This window comes from Xiphophorus hellerii, chromosome 12 (assembly GCF_003331165.1).
Source record: "Xiphophorus hellerii strain 12219 chromosome 12, Xiphophorus_hellerii-4.1, whole genome shotgun sequence".
NCBI classification, from domain to species: Eukaryota; Metazoa; Chordata; class Actinopteri; order Cyprinodontiformes; family Poeciliidae; genus Xiphophorus; species Xiphophorus hellerii.
In genome coordinates this window covers 29,852,719-29,874,452 of record NC_045683.1, presented here as the reverse complement: position 1 = coordinate 29,874,452, position 21,734 = coordinate 29,852,719, and the positions used below count along the sequence as shown (strand labels likewise).

At 38.2% G+C, this 21,734-nt stretch overlaps 1 protein-coding gene across 7 annotated transcripts in view; it reads right to left on the bottom strand.

The window, feature by feature from the left end:
* citb (citron rho-interacting serine/threonine kinase b) overlaps positions 1 to 21,734 on the bottom strand; it is a 65,812-nt gene that overhangs the window by 32,936 nt on the left and 11,142 nt on the right. For all 7 annotated transcript variants that reach the window (XM_032577818.1, XM_032577819.1, XM_032577822.1 and 4 more), the window contains exons 3-15: positions 20,518 to 20,661; positions 20,155 to 20,274; positions 14,612 to 14,782; positions 14,402 to 14,455; positions 14,197 to 14,250; positions 12,835 to 12,975; positions 11,061 to 11,186; positions 9,543 to 9,638; positions 9,009 to 9,125; positions 8,692 to 8,801; positions 8,281 to 8,455; positions 5,810 to 6,007; positions 5,660 to 5,713 (exon numbers count right to left, since the gene is read on the bottom strand). In XM_032577818.1, coding sequence (XP_032433709.1) covers positions 5,660 to 5,713; positions 5,810 to 6,007; positions 8,281 to 8,455; positions 8,692 to 8,801; positions 9,009 to 9,125; positions 9,543 to 9,638; positions 11,061 to 11,186; positions 12,835 to 12,975; positions 14,197 to 14,250; positions 14,402 to 14,455; positions 14,612 to 14,782; positions 20,155 to 20,274; positions 20,518 to 20,661 — 1,560 coding nt within the window. The remainder of the gene's footprint in view (positions 1 to 5,659; positions 5,714 to 5,809; positions 6,008 to 8,280; positions 8,456 to 8,691; positions 8,802 to 9,008; positions 9,126 to 9,542; positions 9,639 to 11,060; positions 11,187 to 12,834; positions 12,976 to 14,196; positions 14,251 to 14,401; positions 14,456 to 14,611; positions 14,783 to 20,154; positions 20,275 to 20,517; positions 20,662 to 21,734) is intronic.

The following is a 21,734-nucleotide window of genomic DNA, read 5'->3' as shown; positions in this document are numbered from 1 at the left end:
AACTGCATTACATTGTTTAGGTGGGTTGATCAGCTGTGAAAAGTGCAGTGTGAAGTTAGGGTGTGTAATCTATCACATTATCTAGATTCTTTTTTCAACAATGAGGAATTATCCTGCATTATCCAGAACACGTCACACTGCAAAAACAGTGACTGTTCAGCTAGTGGAACGTCTGAAGAAAGAGTGATGAACTTGCAGACAAGCTATCAGATTTGCTGTCATATTGTTCACAACGTGTAGGAAGACGCAGGTCTTTATCAGTCGAGTGAAGAAGGTTTGGCCTCAGGAGGGAACAAACCAGCCCAATCTGCCAACGTTGTGGAGAAACGGTTACCGTGGGAGATCCTGTTCCACTTCCTGTCGACTAACTGCACCGTTACTCTTTGCAGACATAATGCTTTGCGGAGAAACACTGGTGACAATATTACACGAGGTTGGAAAGAGGTGCTGACATGGTCACTCTAGAAACAAAACAGTCTCCATGACAACAGACGAGGGCACTAATGTTGACAGGGCACTCTGAACTACGTGTTCTGTTTTTTTAAACATGCTTCACAAAAACATCACTACCTTTGTTCCGTCTTCACCTTACACTCTTCTGACATATTCGATTGTTTGTTATTTTTTATTGTAAAGCACCTAGTGTTTTATGTTTAGGTTTACTTACTCACTACTTTTCATTTTCTGTTACGGCTGGAAGTTTTGAAAATTGAATTTAAGAAAAATTCTACGTAAACATACCGAGAAAACAACTTGTTGTCCTGTTTTTGATTTCTGTTAGCGTTAATGTTGCATGTTTTGGTCCAACAACACCAGGTTTAGTTTAAGACGAAATCTAATGTTTACTTTGTAGAAAATGTAAGTGCCAAGACTATCACTCCTGACAATATTATGTCTAATAGTTGCAAAAGTTAGCAACAGTCCTTTCAACCAAATAAAAAGCTGCGCTAATGTAATCTGTTGAATATTTTGTCTCTAATGTCCAATTTTTGAAATTAAGATTTGTGTGTGAAATGAAATGTGTGTGTTTTGGAGCCATAAAAAAAAATCACCAAATTAATCCTTTTTTGTCAATATCAAACACCACAGAGTGAAAGTGAACCAAAAACAATAACTGTGTGAATTTTTAGGGGATTTTCCATATTATCTAAAAACTCAGTGGAAGACTGATTTCAGTCATCAGGCTCCCTTACTGAGGAAGCAGCTTCCTGTTTTTATCAAAAGGTAGACATTGTTTATTTGTAATACTAGATTTCTGTCAGAGCTTAAGGAAGGGAGAATTTAAATCAACTGCTGATTAAGCCAGGATATATCAGCAGGCAAAAACATTTCTTATCCTTAATGCTTCATGTAACTGTGCTAATTACAACAAAGAGGATGTGAAAGTGTCAGTGGAGAGGCTCCGTCATATGAAGCACTTCTGAAAATGTTCACCCAGGATGAGAGCAGGAGATATCACTCCAAGCCGTGCCAGTGCTAATGAAATCTCATCACTTGGAATCTTGTGCAAAGAAAGTATTCATGTTCTTGTTCATAGTAATTTAGCTTAACATTTTTATGTCATATTTAATGTAGAGAATATAATCTACAACTTTGTTTTAAACAAACTGTCCCTGAGTGCAAAGCAAACATGATGTTACCAAACGGTTCAGTGATGCATTATCTTCTGAGATAATCGCTGCTTGCAGATGAACAGAAGGTCGCACAGCTGCCAGTTCAAAAGTTATTTTTATGCGTTTCATTTATTGTGCCATAGTTTTAAAATTTGTATGCTTCAACTCAGTTTCTTTAGCATGTGGTCTCATTCTGAAAAACAATTCTAAAACTTTAAGAATATTTCAGTTGTGTTAAAATCCAGACATTGATGGGAGGCCATGATGGTTGGTTGGCCCTAGCCAGCCTTGGGCCAGCTCTGGCTAGTAAACAGCATTTGTGTTTTGGGGACGAAAAGTTCATTTTTGGTCTCATGAAGCCAAAGCACCTTTTGTTTGCTCTTGTCTCTTGCATGGCTGTTGGAAACTGCAGGACAATTTATGGCTGACTTTCAACAATGGCTTTCCTGTTACCGTGCTTTCAGAAAGTCCACATGTGTGGAGTTCAGGAAAAATAGTTGTCTGGCTACTGCTCTCTTTGTTTGCAGTGCCAGTTTAGGTGGACAGCCATGTTTTGGTAGTTGTGCCATACTCTATTTTCAGATGATGGATTAAACAATTCTCCATGAGAAGCTGAAAGCTTATATTAAGCTTTTTAAAACTTTTCAACAACTTTCTCCCTGACCAGTTTGCTGCACTCATGATGCAGTTTGTTCTTTAATAAACCAGCTGGATTTATACTGACATTAAAATAACACCCAGGTGGACCCTGCGAACTATTTAAGTACCTTCTAAAAGAATTTGTTGTGTTGCCTTTGGTTTTTAGGCGTCACAGTAAATGGCACACTTGTAAGATTTCTACATGTGAAAATATTTGTACAAATTTATTCTTTTTTCTCAATTTTACAATATTTTTTGTCTGTCTTTCACATAACATGTTATTAAAATAGACAAAAGTTTGTGTTAATAATATGAAAAAATAAAAGTTTTAAATAGTATGAATACTTTGTCTAATGTACTGAATGTATATCCAAACAACAGTCATAAAAACGTTTATAAAAACAGGAAATGTGGTTCTTTTGGATAATCCAGGAGGCAGATCATAATTTTATGGATCCTGTTATTTTGAAAGAAGATCATTTATTTTCCAATTCTGCTGTTTTAAAGTGCGTCACAGACAAAGTAACTCTCAGACTAGCACTATGCAGTTTTGCGGGTCACAAAACTGAGAGGTACTCAAGTTCCAGTATAATTGGACTAATGCAGGGGTGTCCAAACTTTTTGCAAAGAGGGCCAGATTTGATCAAGTGAAGATGCCCGGGGGCCAATAGTTTGTTCGGACATTTTTTAACTACAAAAGTTTCATGCAAATACATACACTGTTATAAAACAATTTTCATTGTCACAATTATCTTTATCTTTCAAATGACAAAAAAACCAAATATAAGCCACTCAGGCAGATGAGAACAACTCTAAAAACACAAATTCTGCAATTCTTTCATATCTGGAGAGTCAGATAACATTGAACAAACTGTATGAAATACCTTACATTTACATGAGTTTAAAAATATCTTTGCCTCAAGAACATTTTAAACAGGAGTTATAAGTAATGCAAAGTTGTCTGTTATTATTAAATCTTAAAACAAGTTAATTTTGCTCTTGTCATTTACAATATCTTTCAGAAAGTAATAGTTTGTGTCACATCTACAGGTTCATAACATCAACAGTAATAACCAAATCTTACTCAAGAGTTTAATAAAAATAAGTGCCATAAATCCAGGTGCATAAATGTTCTTTTGGCTCTTCACTGTTGATAGTGACAGATGTTACCGTTCAAAATACTCAATTTCATGTCCTCAACTCTCAGTGCCACACTGTTACTGCCAGGCAAACATTCGCAAATTCTTGCTTCTTCTCAGGGCAAAATGTTCTCCACCATTTTCATAACACAGTCTTTGATAAATGTACCTTCAGTAAAAGGTTTGCCATGTTTAGCTATTAACATTAACATCATAGCTTGCTTTGGTGGTATTTTCTTTTGACTCAGGCCTGCGTGAAGAATTGCTGTTGTGATGCCAGTGCAGCTTGGAGCTGCTTCACTTTTTCAGCACGGTCACTCCCTGTTAGCTTGTTGTATGAGTTAGCATGTTTAGTCTGGTAGTGTCTCTTTACGTTGAACAAGGCAACCGTCTCACAAATTAGACAAGCACAATTGCCTTGATTTTCAGTGAAGAAGTATTGTACTTCCCATCTCTCTTGAAAGCGGCGGCCCTCACTGTTAACTTGTTTTCTTTGCAGTGGCCATGGCAGAAATGAGTGGAGAGGGGTTCGCTGCACGGAGGCAGACTGATAGTATTAAAGTGGTGCTGCCACCATTTGGTGAAAGAAGGAATTACAGTTTCAAGTTTTATGATTTATTTATTCAGTTTGACAGTGCAGGCGGGCCATAAATAATACATTATAAGACTGAAGCTGCGGGCCGTATGAAATCTGACCGCGGGCCGTGATTGGCCCCCGGGCCGGACTTTGGACATGCCTGGACTAATGGGTAGTCCTTGATGCACACCAGATATTTTTAGTTGATAAGATGCCAAGTCTCAAATAATTCAAGAACAAAAAATGGAAAAAAGCCAGGATAATATAATCACAATATTCACCAACAACATTGAGATGCTTTCTGACATCATGCAACCCCATGTAAGAAGCTTCTTAAAAGGAAAATGTAATTCTGCATGTCAGCTGAAATACAGCAGTAGTTCCTCCGATGTGAAACAGGAAGTCTGCTAACAGGAGGTCTGCTAACAGGAAGTCTGCTAACAGGAGGTCCGCTAACAGGAAGTCTGCTAACAGGAGGTCTGCTAACAACAAAAAAGCTGCTCCGTTTTATCTTTTTGAGCTTTCAGCCTCATTTAGAAATATTAGCAAACCTCTGCAAAACTCATAGTTAAGGTAAGATGTGGTTCATTTTAAGGTAACACTCTGCACTTAGCTTACCATCAGTGAAGCTAACCATGCCACTCACTAGCATAATATGCTCAAAATGGCTTCAAACGTCAACTCTGTGATTTTTTTTGGTTTTGAAAATTATATTAAGTCGTATTTTACTGAGAGTGGACACCCACAAACAGTGTGGCCTTGCTTCTGCTCCTAAAATTAATTCTAAAAACAAATACAAAAGTTAAGTTGATTAAGAGAAAAATGAATGAGCTGAAATTTATATTTGCAGTCCAAAACTGGAGATGAAGAATCACCGGTTATCACATTTCTATAATTTCTCAGTTAATCTTGATAAAACACTCAATACTTTCACTACAGCAATTAATAAACTTGAGAATTTATTTATTTAAAATAGCATTTGAAATAACAATGAATAAATTAACAAAGCCCTAAAAACAAAGCCCTTGTATTGCCCTAAAAAACTGCATTCATAATACAATTTAAATGTTTGCACTTAATTTTATTACTCTCAAAAAGGTTCACCAGCTGCGTTTCCATTGAATGTATTATTGCGAATTTGACATTTCGAAAGTAAATTTGCTTAATGGAGACATCGATTTTGAAAAAAAAAGAAGTTTTTTGATGAAATGTTTTGCTGCTAGGAAGAGGTTATTATTTGGTTTTATTTTACATAACTGGAATGGAAACTTTTTTCTTTTTTTTTAACATCACACGAGTCACATGATCAACATCCAGATGTTGCCACTGGTGCAAACCACTAAGAAGAAGACGACAGAAAGAAGTTGGAGGCGCGGCGTGTTTTTAATTATTCCTGTGTAATTTAAATTGCGTTTCTTATTGAATGGACCCACCGCAATTGTAAAATTGTGTTTTTGCGACATTAGCGGAATACTGAACGTTTTCCGTGAAGTTAGATTATTTCAGTATGTTATTGAGAAGTGATATATTATGAAGAAAAGAGGTGCAAGAGCTGCATTGACTCTTGCACACACAACTTAAACACGCTATTTAAGTTGTGTGTGATGATTCAGAAGGTGTTCAGGGAAGAAAAGCTGTCAATAACAAGAAGCAATGAAACAGCAGGAAAAAATAAAAAAGGAGCAACTCACTGCACAGCTGTCTCTCAAGGCATCGTACTTGCGTTGTATCTCATCTCTGTGTGCCTACGAAACATGGCAAGAGAGACGGGGAGACATCACTGCCAAAATGACGTGACACCAAAGCTTAGAGAATCCTTCTTTGCTTTCTGCCTTCCTTACTCTGAGAACAGTGATCTCCTCCTCGGCCTCTGCAGTGGTCTCCTCCAGCTCGGTCTTGGCCTGCTGCAGTTGGCTCTCCAGAGCGTGGCGAGCCGCCTGAAGGTTGGTAATTTGAGATTCCCGCTCTTGCAGCGACAGGGTCAACTCTGTCACCTGGCGCTTAATTTCCAGCTTTTGCTCCTCGTTCTCCAGTCCGATCTACATGGGAAAATGAATCCCCTCATTTGCAGCTGCAGCCAGAAAGTCAGAGGCATGTTGACCTGCCAAAGCTTTCCACAGGGATCAAACAGCAGCAGTGGCACCTCTAGAAAATTTTCATGGCCAGACGTGACCAGAAAAAATGTAATGTGGGCCGAGACTAAAAAATAAAATAACAAATGTGTCAATATAAAAATGTTTTTTATTTGTACATTCGTTTCCTTATTTATTGGGTTTACATTTCTGTCTTGAGTCAAGAAGACACTCTGTACGCCTTCCTATGACCTGAACATGATTTTCTGAGATGAGGCAACTTTTTTCAAGAGGGAGCCATGGCCTTCCTGATCCCCCTTTGGGAGCGCCACTAAACAGTAGCAAACTGGTTAGCTAAAGTAACTTAAATTAACTGATTAGTAGATATTTAAAATAGAATTAAAAAGCTAGAGATGCACTGAACAATCTGCTGGTGTCTGGAATTAGCATATTTTTAGCTTGACGGGCCCTAGTCAGTAAGGGCCAGTAATAATTTTTTCAACATACTATACCTAAACACCAACAAGTTCTTCCTACAATAATCTTTGTTATCACAGTTACTACAGGATTGCTAACTCAAAGTTAGCCATTTTAAAAATAAAGTCCGAGGAAGCCTGAAAGGTATAAATGAAACAGGTGTGTCACTGCTACAGGGAGTTAGACTTTAGCAGATAGCAGGAAGGCTAAACATATTACAGCAAAGTTTCTCTAAGTCTTTGGAGCATTCAGCTTCTGTCTATAGCGACTGACTGAATTTGGAAAAAGTTAGTAATATTTTGTGAACTTCAGACCCAGGATAAAGATCTCAAACGTCTCAAAAATCTAGCTAGCATTGTCTTACTAATCATGGCTATGCTAACTGCTACCATAAAATGCAAAAGACAGTTACACATTGCAACTCTCTGATAACCTTTTCTATCACTATTTTTATAACTTGGTCGTGGATGTCGAATAACAATAAAACTCTGAGTTAGTCTCTATTTTACATTCCCTGGCACCTAACGTACACAAGTGATGATCAGTAGCTGAGAACAAAAAGATCAGGTTTGGTTTAAATGGCTATTGTCAGGTCAGAGCTTTATATAACCAGACTCTTCTAGCTCATATAAATATGAGCTAGAAGAGTCCGACTGGTGCTTCTCATCCTTGCTCAAGCGCTAAAAAAAAAAAAAAATCTGGTTGATTGAACAGGAAATTCAACAATTGTTTAAATGTTTTCTTGTTAATTGAGATAATTTCCTGTAAAAGAACACAGCAGCTCTCATTTTAATGAGCTACACTTACAGCAACTGCTGTACACCAGATGCTTATTAACATCGGATATGAAACTAATAAATGTAAAAGTTAAAGTCATGGAGTGCTAAGATGATGCAATAACACAGGCATGTTTCCGCTATTTAGAAGCAGATCGACACAAATGGGAGCTCAGCTTTGCAATTCAAAAGGACAGTCCATGAAGTTTACTTAAAGGGGCAGTTTTATGTATTTTCAAGGCACATGGTGGTATTTATAGCAGAATCAAGTAACTATGTTAAAGTCACTTTTTATAAAAATGATGTACATATCAAATATGACTTTGCAATTTAACGCCTTTAAATTGGGCCCCTGTCTCTTTAAAAAGTCCTGCTCTTTCTGAAGCTCTATACCTTCAGGAATTCATCACAACATGGCGCTTCTATAAATCCTGTAACAATGTTTTTAGCAGCGTAGGACTGAGCAGTCCCTCCTATAATGAGCTCAGCTGATTTGCAGTTCCACCAGGTGTTTGCTATTTTATGCTGACTAGTCTGGAGGAGCTGAGCCTGAGCAATGGGGAGGGATGTTCTGTGAGGTGGAAGCTAGATAGGTTATAATCTGCAGCTCTGATGAGGAGCTGCACCCTGAAGGCGGGGCTAGGTCCCACCATGCGTTTGCACAGCTGAATGATTGCCATGGGAGATTCAAGGATTTTTTAATTATACATGAAAGAATCAAGGCAACAATCCAGGTATGTCTTTGATGAGGGAATAACATTGCAACATGATGTAAAGCTCAGTCAGTTTTACATAATACTGGCCCTTTAAATTGTTCTTTTACTTAAACTCAAAATCACAGAAGAAATACTGCAAAATAACTAGCAAGACTAAAAGAGAGAAAGTTCAATCCTACATCTACTTATCAACCACAAGAAAAAAAGGAGAGAGAAAAAGTCTGCTAAATAAAACAGCTTCACATTTGACTCCCCCTAAATATCTTCTCACCTCCCGGAGCCGAGTCTCCAGCTCCAGCACGCGGCTCTTGTTGCTCTGCTCCTGCTGACTCATTTTCTCCAGATGCTCCTCCAGTTTGGCGTTCTGGGCTTCCAACTTCCCGGCCTGAGACTCCAGGTAAAACTTCTGCTGCCGAAGCTCCGAGATCATCTCTTCCTGGGCTTTCCTGATGCGATCACACATTGATCTGAGCAAGCGCTTTAACAGAAGGTTATGCAGCAGAGGCACAATCTAAATCAGTCGCAGTAGCTGCTGGATGTGATTTATTAAAGGCTGTGCACAAGCTTCCTTCACTCTTCACAGAAAAGTGGCGTGAAAAGCTGCGGCCTACACTTTGGTAAAGGAAGATTTTGAGATGTTTAATAGTTTAGGTGGAAGACGTGTTTTTATGTGGATGCTTACATGTTTTTCTGGGTGTAGATGCTGCTGTTAGCTGCCAGTTTATTAGCCTCTGACAGCTCTGCAATTCTCTGCTCCAGGCTGTTCATCTTTGAGTCCATCGCATTAATGGTCTGAACAACAACAACAAAAAAACATGCTTCAATTTGACATTTAGAAAGTTCTGCATATGTTGCATTTAGGTCAAATTTGTGTCAGGCTCATTTTTTTTGTTGTGCAACAAGATTATTTTTTTTTTCCAAATGTAAAATATGTGTCAGTACGATCAATGTTAAAATAAGCCTGAGAACTGCGCGGTTGCCAAGCTGGTCAGTTCTTACCGCCTTCTGTTCACTGATGATGCTGCACTTCTCCCGCACCTCCTCCTCATATTTGCTCTGACTGGACTCCAGCATCTCCTTATCAGCCATGTCCGCCTTCATCTGAGCCTCCAGCACCTGTTCAATGCCAGCCAGCCCACAGAACCACAACCAGGATGTCACTTAGCAGCACAGAGAACGTTGTGGAGATGGCATGGTGTAGATTTTCCAAGCATAAAGCCAAAACATGGACAATAAAAATACAGTAACGGTGAGAGGTGTACAGACATTCATCATTTTAAAAAACTAGAATAGGGTCAGTAAGTTTTTTTATTTTTTAACTTGTTTTGAGAGGGTTATGTTCTGCAGTGCAAGTCATTGAAGTTGTATGCTGTATGATTATTCCACCTAATGAAAAACATTTGAAATGCATTGTTAAAATCCCCAAATAATTCTACATCAATGCTGATGATAAGTGTTAGTAAACTTCTCACATCCTGAAAGTTAATGTTGATATGCCTATGGGATGGGATTTGATGTATTTGGTGACCAAACCTTTATTTTGTCTTCGTAGAGCTTTTCCTTCTGTTTCAGGTGGGTTTCCAGCCGTTGGGCAGTCGACTGGGTCTCTCGCAGATTCTCCTCCAACTCCTACACAAAAACACAAACGAGTGACGATCGGAGGCTGAAAGCAGCAAAAGGCACCTCCAAACTAACCCAGTGAATTGGGTTTTATACAGACTCTAATTATGGCAGCTTTTAATTGTTGTTGAAAATATTCTACACACTTCTTACGCTGGGAATTTCTTGTGATTTTAGAAATCTGAAGGTAGTCATCTTTCAAAATGAACATGGACAGTTTTTCTTTGCACCATCTTTGACAGCAGCCTTCATGAAACATTGTTGACAGGAGACAGTATTCATAACTGTATGCTGGAAAAAGCAGGGCTCTCGGTTTGTCAAATAAGAAAGAAAGGAAGCTCATAAAACCTCTTTATCAAAACATGGACTCCTTTCCTTTTTGATGGATTCTTTATTGGTCTTATGAAGAGCACAAATCGACTTACTGTAGCTAGATGGTGACTGGAACAGGAAAAGTTTTATTATTGATCGGCCTTGATTAGTGATCAACAGACTGATTTTTGGCACCATAGTGCAAACAGGTTGCTAACAGCAACACCTCGGTGTGAAAATTGCGACAAAGGAAAGTTTCAGTGAGGCTGTCAAAATGAAAATAAAAAGAGAGAAGAAGCTGAAAAATGTTAAGAACCTTTTAGAAAGAATCCTCACAGAAAAAGTAAGGCTCTACTGATTAAACAGGGAATACACATACAGAGACTATGTTTGTAATGTTAACCACGCTAAATAGGCTAACAGTGTAATTATGTTGACGGTGCTGAATGCTAACATAAGATGCTAAAGAGTCTAAAATGTCAACTCTTTAATCAATTGTGTTTTTAAGGAGTGAAATACTGTTGATCTCTGGAGCTGTGTGACACTAACTGCTCTCTCACAGATATAAATAATAATAGTAGTGACAAGATAAAGGCTGCTTAAGGTTCCTGCAGAGACATAATATGTATATAAATGATTTACTAACATTATAGATGAGTAAATGAGAGATTCTTTTAAATTATTTTTTATTATCCTATGGCGTGAATCAAAAATCGGTTACATAAAGGAGCAAATGAGACATGCTGTGATTTTTTAAAGTTCTGTTTAAAGATATTCTTCCACCAGCAACCTGACGGATTTTTACTGCATCTTTAGATTTTCAGTCATGAAGAAAGAGATAACTTTATAACCTCTGACTTTCCTTAAGTCAGATTTTAAGACTTAAGAACCTATTACTATTAATATTTACTGTTGGGACAGTAAATAGTCTCAACAGTAAAATGTTGAGACTATTTAAATTTTATGCCAGAAGTAGAAAGCAATATTTAGCATGCCACTTGTAGTTCCAAAGAAGAGATTTTAAGGAATCTGCTCTCCAGAAAATGACGACAAGCTTTTATTCCACTTGTGACTTTTCTGACTCCTCTATAAGTGCCAAACACATAAAAGCTGAGTTACCAGAATCTTTTCTGCCATCTGCTGAATCTGCTGGGATTTGCTCTGAAGTTCATCTTTCAGTTTAGTCTCACGGCGCTCAACAATCTCCAACCTTTTCACTTGATTTTCGAGAGTCTTCCTTCCATCCTGAAGATAAGAACACAAACAAAAAAACAAAGATAATGCACAAAAACATGAGGGAATGTTTTATTTAAAAGGGGCAGTATTATGTGTTTCAGTGACGTGTGGTCAGGTGAGGCAGAACCTCACCTGTCATCATGGAAAAATAATATATAATGATAAAATCATTTATATTGCTATTTTCACCCTGTGGTTTGAACTGTGAAGTATTTATTTTTCCTTTAGCTTAACCAATTTTGACTATTTTTTCTTCAAAATCGATGAATTTTCTCATTTTCCCATTCAAATGCTCGGAAGCGCAGCTGGTGAGGCAGCAGCGAGCTGAGCCTCACCTGGGATTGATCAACCTCTGCTAACTGCACTGGCTGCCATTCTATGGGAGCATGTTCCTCCTGTCTGTACGCCGCCGATAAAATGGCTAAAAAACACTTAATATATAAACTGGTTTTCCATAATTTAGCTTATGTATATAATGTACAGTGTTTTTTGTCACCAACTGTGTGTGTAACGTGATTTGTGTGCTGAGGAGCGATCAGAAACGGCAGAGAACAGATTCGAGGTGAGGCAGGCAGTTCTCTTGCCTTATGGCAGGGGGCGCTCATGATCCCAGACATTGTGACTCCACAACTGCAGAGTAAGAGACAGTAACAGCGAGCTAGCCATGGAGCTAGCCATACAGTAAAGTGCAGCGATATATTTATAGTTTTCTCCTCTTACCACAGCAATCACTTATTAATAATCACAAAATACACATTAAGTCTAAAACCATACTACTGCATCAGACCGAATGTTCTGCTTTTTGTGTGGGAAATAATTGAGTGTTTTTTGTTTGTTTCGTTGTAAACGGTGTAGCAAACGGATTTTCCCTTTGCTGTGGAGCACAGCACGAAATTAATAATATCTACATGTCCAAGTGGGATTAAGTTAACGGAATTATTCTACGGCGGCAGCGCGGCTTTGCATGACATGTAGAGGAATAGTGTTTTTGCCCTCCAGCGTTGTACGCATGCGCGAAATTTCCTTATGTAAACAAGGAAATATGATTATGATTATGATTAAGTCAGTGCCTCACCAACTAATAACCTCACTACGTCACTGATGTGTTTTCCGACCACATAATGCCATTTTATATCACAATTAACCTACTGGGTAACATAGCTACCCTTTACAAAATGTCTGTATTTCAGACAAGTGAAATAGGAATAATGTGATATTACATGAAAAACAGTGTTTTAAAATTAATTAGGGTATTATTTTTTACATCCCAAAAATCTGACAATGGGTGAGGCGAGGCACACTTCTGAGAGCCACTCCACGTCCCACGGATCCCATTAAAGTTCAGGAGAATGAAATAATTAGGTCACCATGTTGTTTTAACTCAAAAATAATTCAGTAAATCAGGTCCACTGATGAAGAAATCCAAGCACTTGTTCAAACACAGAGACGTTTTGACATGCTACAACAAAGTCGCAGCACAAATGTTCGTCAGGGGGTGCAACAACTTGTCTTCTTGGGAACATAAGGCCTCTTTGTGCTTTGTGGCGTCCTGCAGCAGATTTATTTACCCAACACTTTCAGAGTTGTTTTTTTTCTTATGTATCCAAATAAATTATTCCACCATAAATCCTGACAGAGAGGCGCAGCAGATGCATACCTCCGTCTCACGGAGACGTCTGCGCAGGCTGTCGCTGGAGTCCTCCTTGTTCTGCAGCCTCTCCAGATCCCGCTCCAGGCGCTCTTTGGCCATTTTCATGCTCTGAAGATGGTCTGTGGCCTCAGCACTGGCCTTTGACGTCTGGAAAAGAAAAGAACTTCACTGATGTCTCAATACAGGCCATTTTAAACACTAACTTTACTTTGTTTACCTACTCTCATTAAATTTTAACTTTGCCTTTTTGTTTCTTTTATATGTTTCAATGTTGAATTATTATTTTGGTTATGGATCTATGAAAAACTATTCAGGTGAGCTTTTAATGCGTTTCCACATCCACTTATATGAACTAATAAAGTTCATATAAGTATCTTATATATCTATAATATATATTTACGCCCCATCAAATCAAACAGAGAAGTCTTCATTTTAGAATATGATTTAACACAGTACATCACATCAACCAGCTCTTTATAATAAGCCCTGACACACACTGCTGATAGAAACCCATTACACAAGTAAAGTGTCACATGCTGATTATTTAATAAACTGGTTTCTCCAAAGTCAAATCTAAAGGTAAAGGCAAAGGTAATTTTATTTATATAGAACATCTTCAACAACAAGGCAATACAAAGTGCTTTACAGGATTTAATAGGAAATACAAAACAAAATAGCAAACCAAAGGAAAGAGCAAAAGAATAAAAAGAATCTAATGTTGATCTAAAGTATGTAAACTAGGTGCTCCTGTTCAGGGTTGCTAGATAACTTACTAAAGAATCGTCACCACTCAAACCTTTTCACTGCAAAAACACAAAATCTTACCAAATATTTTTGGTCAACTACATACAGTAGTTTCTAGTGCAAAAATATCTTAGTACACTTGAAACAAGACAGCTAACTTACCAGTACAAGAAATAGCAGCTTGTTTTAAGTTAAAAATTCCTTAATATTGATGAAAACGTACCTGTTCCACTGGCAGATTATTTCACTTATAACATGGGGAAACTGTGAAATGATCCGCCAGTGGAACTAGTACAGTCAGCAGGACTTCCTTTATTTTTAACTATATGGGAGGTGTTTAAATATTCATTTCAAACAAAAGGCAGTTAGGACGAAATGATCTAATTCAGCACATTTAAAGAGGAACCTTTCTATTCCTCAGTGTATTCAGAAAGACAACCTGATAGCTCTCTAAGCAGACAGTTAATAAGAAACAGATTCCAGGAGAGAGACACAGAATGAACGAGGTCAGGAGAGGTGAAGAGGTAATATATAGACCCATCTGAAATGGTAAAACGTCCGTCTCCTGCATTTGAAATGACAAGCCTCTATAAATTATTCATTATTCTTCTTAAAGTTTTCTACCTTCACAAGCTTCTCTTGTAGATCCTGGATCTTCACCTGCTGCTCGGCACTCGCCTAACAACAAAGCAGACATCTGGATATGAAAAGAATCCCGTATCCTTTATAAAGCTTCTTTAGAAAAAAACCCATTAATGTTTAAACGTTAATATTTAGCAAATACAACAGAGAGTTTTTATGGCAGAACTGTGGCAACTTCTTAATCTACCTTTTCCAGTTTGGTGATCATTTCCTCTACCTCTGCTTTGCCCTGCTCTTTGGCCTGTATTGACAGAGGAACAATTATGAGAAATGACCACAATTACTTATTATTACAATGTCCATTAATTATAATATTTTCCCATTTTAAACTGGTAAAAAGCCCACAACTTTCTGTTTCTACTTTTGAATCATGAACAGCTTCAGTGACGGTGAAGACCTTCTGAATCCTGTGCTGGTGGTCTGCAGCCTTCCTCTTCAGTTCCTCGTTGGCTTGTCGAGACTCCTTCAGCTCTGCTTCATACAGGTCGCTACGGCGACGGGCAGCAGAGAGGTCCTCCTCCAGCTGCCTAATGGAAACCCGCATCTCCTCTACTTGAGCCTGGTACTCCTGTGCGACAGCAAAGGAAACGACGAATAAGTCAAGGTGGGAGAGCTGACAGAAGAGATTTGAGTACAGAAGTAATAAACTAATGTTTAATTTAAAGATACGTTTTCTGTATTTTTGGGGCGTGCTGTGGTGGCGCAGGGGGTTAGCACGCCCCACGCTTGGAGGCCTTGATGCGGATGTCGCGGGTTCGACTCCCGGTCCCGGCGACCTTTGCTGCATGTCTTCCCCCCTCTCCTCGCCCTCTTTCCTGTCTGCCTACTGTCGCAAAAAATACGAGCCACTAGCGCCGCAAAAACTCTTCGGAACAAAACAAAAGTTTTCTGTATTTTGCACAGGGATTATTTGTTTTGATGTGGCTTCATAAAATATAAAATACTAAAAGGAAAAGGAAAGTTTGTCCAAGTAACGTTCATGTTACGTCTTTGTATATTAAAAGTTACATTTTTAAAAGTTTCCTAATAATCAACAAAATTTTTACTTAAATTAAGGTTAATGTATTTTCCAGGCACAATTTATAGCACAATCAAGTAACTATGTTAACTTCAGTTCTTATAGAAATGCTATGTACAGTACAGACTGTACTGTATATTTATATCAAATATGACTTGAAAGAAATTAGATTTTTTAATTTAACTCCTTGAGATTGGACCTCTGTCTCTTTAAGAAACTCATAATCTTTCTGAAACTCCACCTTCAGAAAGCAATTGCATGGCTCCTCTGTTACCCCTTTAGCAAACGCTTTGCACAGCTGAATGGTTGCCATGGGAGATTAGATGATGTCTCAAACATGCATGAAAGAATCAAAGCAACACTCCAGGAATGTTTTTGATGAGGGAAAAACAGTATAGCATGATGTAAAGCTCAAAAAAGATGAAATAATTCTGCCCCTTAAAAACACAAAATGGAGACATTTGTGGTAAGAACATTTGTAGCTGTGAACCTTTTCCTTTTGTCTTTACAGCGTTAAAAACATTAACTTGACACTTTCCAAGCTGAAAACTGGCTGTCTGTAAAGGTGAGAAATGTTCAAAGCCAAACAATTAAACATAAACAGGAACAAATGAACCTGACTCTCAATTTTCTATGCAGTGTGTGTCCTTTCTTGTATAACAAAGGCCCTGAAAACCATCCAGTCTTGTCCTTGGATCAAGTGCTACATGAAGAGGTGGTGTATGTATGACTGCATGTCACTGCATGAATGTAAAAGCTGATACTTGCAAACGATGCTGCTATTCTGCAAAGTCACTGTTGAGATGAGGTTTTATTTGGTTAAATCAAGGTTGCAATAAAGAAAAGTAATTATGTCAAAATAAATGGATTGTGATTCACTGTTAAAAGTTTAAAACTTGTGGCATACATTTGTACTCACCCCCCTTTACTCTGATGCACCTAAATATAATCTAGTACATCCATTTGTCTTCAGAAGTCTCGGTTACTAAATGGAGTCCAGCTGTGCCTAATTTCAGCTCAGTATAAATCCAGCCTGTGAAGGCGTCAAAGGTTTGTTAAAGCAGAGAGAGAGAAAAAAAATATATATATATACAGTATGTCTCATTTCTGTGTTCAAGGTGAAAAAAGTTAAGGCAATACCCAGGAGAAATAAATAAAACATGAATAAAAAGAGATTTTTAAACCTACGTTAAACACGATTGTCACAATTAGTAACTTAACCATTAAATTTAAAAAGTAAATAAACTCAAAGTTGAATTAGAAGTAACTAAATAAAAGATAATAAATAACTGTATACTTCAACTAAAGGCCACATGAATAGATAGAAACACAGATAAACTACAAATCCAGGTTTAAAAAAAAATACCAGCACTAATCTAAGAGAAATAAATCCAGATGGACAAAGAAAAGAACACAAGAATAACCTAACAAACTAAACACACACACACAAAAAAAACGGAACAAAAAAGGCCACAATCATAATGGCAATAACAAACGACTAAATGTAACTCAGTTCTTATTATCCATATGAATGTGTGCAATACATGCATTGCTTATGGCTACATAAAGTGCCATGTCTTTATGTCTTTTAACCTTTTCTTGTTTCAAGTTTCCATGAATTCTTTGTCTCAGAACAAATCCTGCCCCTGATCTCTGCACTTTGTTGATCCAACAGCGCATGACTTCTGAACAAAAATGATAAAACAGCACAGTCATATGACAGAGCGTGGGAGACAGATGCTTTTTAAGATGAAAAGCTGGATTTAGCGGCTGTTGAGAGCCCTGCAGAGAGGCACCAAGGGGAACACAGAGGAGTATAATAAGCATGAGCAACAAATGCATCATCATAAAATTGAAGAAACAGACAGTCCTCTTACAGTTTTAAAGATGCTCCAAAGTGCTGGCTTCGTGCAGTGATTAGGCAATTGTCTGATTCAGTGTTTGAGATTTGTTCCAGTGTTGTGGGGTGTTTTTTGTTGGGTTTTTTCCCAAGCACAAAGTTGTACAAAGTTGTCTGTTTTGGGCTAAGCTCTGAGAAACTGATTGTAAATGACCTTCAGAAAGGCAAAACTCACAGTAAAGCTGCAAACATAAGGGATTACTCTTTCAGGTCAAACTAAAAACCCAGATCTTATATTTGATCCAAACCTAGTTTATGTACTTAAAGGACCAGTACTATGGATTTTTCAGGCACGCTGTACCATTTCATAGCACAGTTAAGTAACTATGTTACCTTCAGTTGTTATAAAACATGACTTAAAAGACTTAAAATTGGACTTTGCAATTTAGCGCCTTGAAATTAAGGCCTCTGTCTCTTTAAAAACTCCTGCTCTTTCTGAAACTCCGCCTTCAGAAAGTCACCATAACATGGCTCCTGTATTAACTCTCTAACAGCGTTTTACCAAGCGTTGTACTGAGTAGCTCCTATAATGGCAGACGCTCAGTTCCACCAGGTGTTTGCTAATTGCTGCTGGCTAGTCTGAAGGAGCTGAGTGGCGGCGTCTCGGGGGAGGCTCCACTCAACACTCTTATCTTATTGAATTGGCTTTAGTTTAAGATATTTTTATTGCTATTTTAACATACTTATTTTAAATATCAAAAAATATTAATTAAGACAAGTACATTTACCATTATTTTTACCATTGATGTATAATAGCTGAAGTTTTTAACTTCTATACCAGTTGTTTGAATTATATGTAGATTTGAACTTAATTAAACTTTTTATCCATCTTTTTACCTGTCTGATGTCAGTTTAAACATATCCCCTCAGTATGTTTACGTGTGTCTCTGGTGTTTTGTCACCGTCATTAACTAAAACTCCAACATTCCACAAAACCAACATTATCTCTGTTAAGGAAATTTCTGTTGACATTTTTTGTCATTTTTTATTGTCTGCGTTTCTGTGCATAGCACTCTGTTTCCCACTGCTGTTAATTAAATAGACACTGATAGATTTTTTATATATATAAAAACAACAAATTAGGTAGATGTCCTGATAAGAGAAATACCTTGTGTTAAACTCTTGAGCTTGCAGATGTCTAATTTCATTGGTTTTTCACAATGCATAGTGATGAGATGTAACATCCTGCCCCAAGCAGTCAGGATTCCTTCCTGCTATCTTCTCTAAAGACATTAGTGATTGTCTTTGACCTTGTCTTTCTAGGACTGCAGATTCGATTAAACAGGCACTTTATATTCCTTGAGGTATGGATTGGGTTCCACAATGCTTCAACCACGCAGGCTCATGTTTTACAAAAAATAAAAAATAAAAGTTTTGCGTAGAGATGCATATCATACGTCAGACCTGACTGAAAGTATAGATATGAATATGATGACCTAGCAACAGTGGAAGATTGAAGAACTCTACATCCTGATATCTGTATATTTACACTGTAGGGTTTTCTGTTTAGTACCTGCTTTTACCTATTTTATGTTTACCAATGTACAATCAAAGAACAGAGTTCTTCACCGGAAAACTTTTTTTTTTCTTGTTTTCAAATAAACCTTAAGATTCATAAATCTTCATGAATGTGGGGGTGAAAATACTTTCATCTGAAATTAGATTTTGCACACAAGCAAGACAAGCAAAGATGTTTTCCCACCAATACTTTCACTACAAAGATAAGTGTATGTAAACCATGAGACATAAAAAAAAAAAAAAATCAGCCAAAAGAAGGAAACATGCTGTAATCCTCTTTCAGAAATCCCTGGAAAATGAACTCAACAAAATTTGTTTTTCAAACAGTGTGAGCAAAAGGCCTCAGCACCCCATCTCAACAGCCTGCCCACTGCATCATTTTGCTCCCCATTCTAGGTATATGGCTCCCATCGCCATGGCAACCAGAGCACAATGTATTCAGCACGAGTGTAGGCAGGGAAAAACAGGTTGCTTTAAAATTACCTTTTTTTTCCCAATAGATAAACACAGAAAGAACTGCGCGACAAAAGCAGGAGGATCTTTTGAAGCCGTTTATGAAACGAGCGATCAGGAAGCAGCTTAATTCTGACAGCTGCACCGTCATGTGGTGCGGGTGTGTGGCTGCATTTAAAATATTCATTAAGTTAGTTGAACTTTACAGACATCAGACATGAACAAGTTACTGCAAAAAAAATGAAACATTGCTTTCCTTCCCAAAACGTAATGAGTGCAGATGAAATTAGAGTATAAAAATAGAAAATAATAACAATAAATTTACATAAAGAGGTTTTGCAACAGTAGAAATTGCTCCATGTTTGAAGTGTTTAATGTTAGACTCACTGTTCCCTACAGAGAGGGGCAGGTTTTCAGCATCTTGTGCATGTTAGCAGACAGCCCACACACACAGCCTTGATTACCTGACCTGTTATGTAGATCTAACTGCGATAAGAATATACTATTAATCCGTTTTATTGACAAGACAGACATAAAACAAGACTTCTTAAAGGGGAGGTATTGTGTTTGCCAGCCACATAGTGCCGTCTTATAGCACAATCAAGTAACTATACCTACAGTTGTTATAAGAATGCTATAGATATTTGACTTTGTAATTTAACACCTTGAACTTGGGTCTCTGTCTTTTTAAGAAGCTCTTGCTCTTCAGGAAGTCATCACAACATGGTTCCTCTATTAATCCTTTAGCAACACCAGCGTTGCACTGAGAAGTGGCTCCTATAATGAGGTGCTTCATTATAGGAGCTGATTATGAAAATCAGCTCATAATGAGACCTGCAGTTCTACCAGATGTTTGCTAATTGCTTCTGGCTAGTCTGAAGGAGCCGAGTGGCTTCACAGAGGGCTGCTCTGAGAAGCTTGTACAGCTGAATGGTTGCCATGGAGATTAAAGAGTTTCTAAAGTAAACCAATGTTACTAGTTTATAGTAGTTTATCCCACATTATCAGTCTTAATCCAAAGTGTTTGATGGCTGAAGTGTTTTTGTCCTACCTGCTCTTTGATCTCCTGAAGCTTGTTGCTTTGCTCCCGGATGTCATGCAGCAGCTGGAGAGCTTTATCATCTTCTTGGGTCACTTCCATGCGTGCTTGTTCCAAACTGCGCTTCAGACTCTAAAATGAACGCATAAATCAGTCGGATGAGTTTGTTTGTTTGTTGTACCTAGGTAAAAAGTAATGCAAGAATCTTTAAAAAGAAAATGCAGTTCCTAGTTAGGTTTCCTTCAAAATGTAGTCAATTAACTTCAGTCATTTTAAAAGAGAATTTCCTTACTGAATTCATGGTGCCGGTTTGTTTTCCAATTCAATAAAAAGGATTTCATAAGGTGTCTGTTCTTTAACTACCCAGCCACTCACACTGCATTCTGTGATGTACGTTGCCAAGTCCTGCTCCAGGATTGTCCTCTGGGTCTCGGAGGCCTTCAGCTCAATGTCTTTCTGCTGGAGAACCGACTCGAGGTCAGACATCTTTCTCTGGACCAGTGAGATCTCTTGTTCAACCTGGATGGTACGACACAGATATAAGTGTGGCCTTCAGTGACGTATGGAGGATGATGGCTGTCTTGTCATGATGGAGGGAGTCAGCTGAGGGGTAGACAGACTGACGGAGCCGACTTAGTGAGGAGACATGGGATGAGGTGTGCCTGGCAGAGCTGGAAGCAAAGAATGGCATAAAGCTTACTAACACTGCTTTCCCATGCAATTGTATGTCCGCCAGGCAATAAAACGCATCATTTCCTCATGCAAGTGTTTTTAGTTTTGATCAGTTCAAAAGCAAACTACTTAGACTTATTTACACACTGAACACCAGACTGATGCTCTCCAAGGCAAAGAAGTTGAGCGATATCCTAATGATGGGTTGAATGTCTGATTCAAAGGGAACATATTGGGGAACTATTATGCTCACATTTTGCACCTTTTTGTACTTCCATTTGGGTTTCTACTGCTTCTAAAAACAGCCGAGGCACTTAAAAAAAACACACCCAGGGTTTTTTTGGCAATAAATTAATGTTTTTTGTAAAATTACCCCTTTCAAAACTCTCCAGAATGTAACATCACAAACCAACAGGAACTACCCCTCACCTGGCAACCCAAGCAAAGTCCAAGTAGCTCTGCTTGTCACCTAGCAACCCAAGCTGAGCTCCAGAACCTTTGGTCAGCTGGTTTTTACGCTGTATGCATTGTACAATGGCTGCTGAAAAAGACAAGTGTTTTGTTGTTGACTTATCTAGAAACCACTTGCTGCATTCTTGTTGGTTGTGCTGGATGCTCCACTTCTCCATTTCAAAGATATATGGTTGTATAATTGTGTGAGAAGGCAGACGCTGAGTTGGGGGGCGTGGCCAGCAGCAGTTTATTTGGATTTAAAGTGACAGGACGCCCTAAAACAGCTCATTCTGAAAGGAGCTCAGCAAAGGCAGAACTGAGCAGACCGACATCTCATTAAGAATGAAGAGCCTAACCTACATGATGATGTAATGAAAGCAGCAGAGGTTAGCACCACCCTTTGGCTAGGATAGCAGTTGGTTGCCGTGGTAATTAAATGTGGATTGGGACAGCCGTTATTACATTGA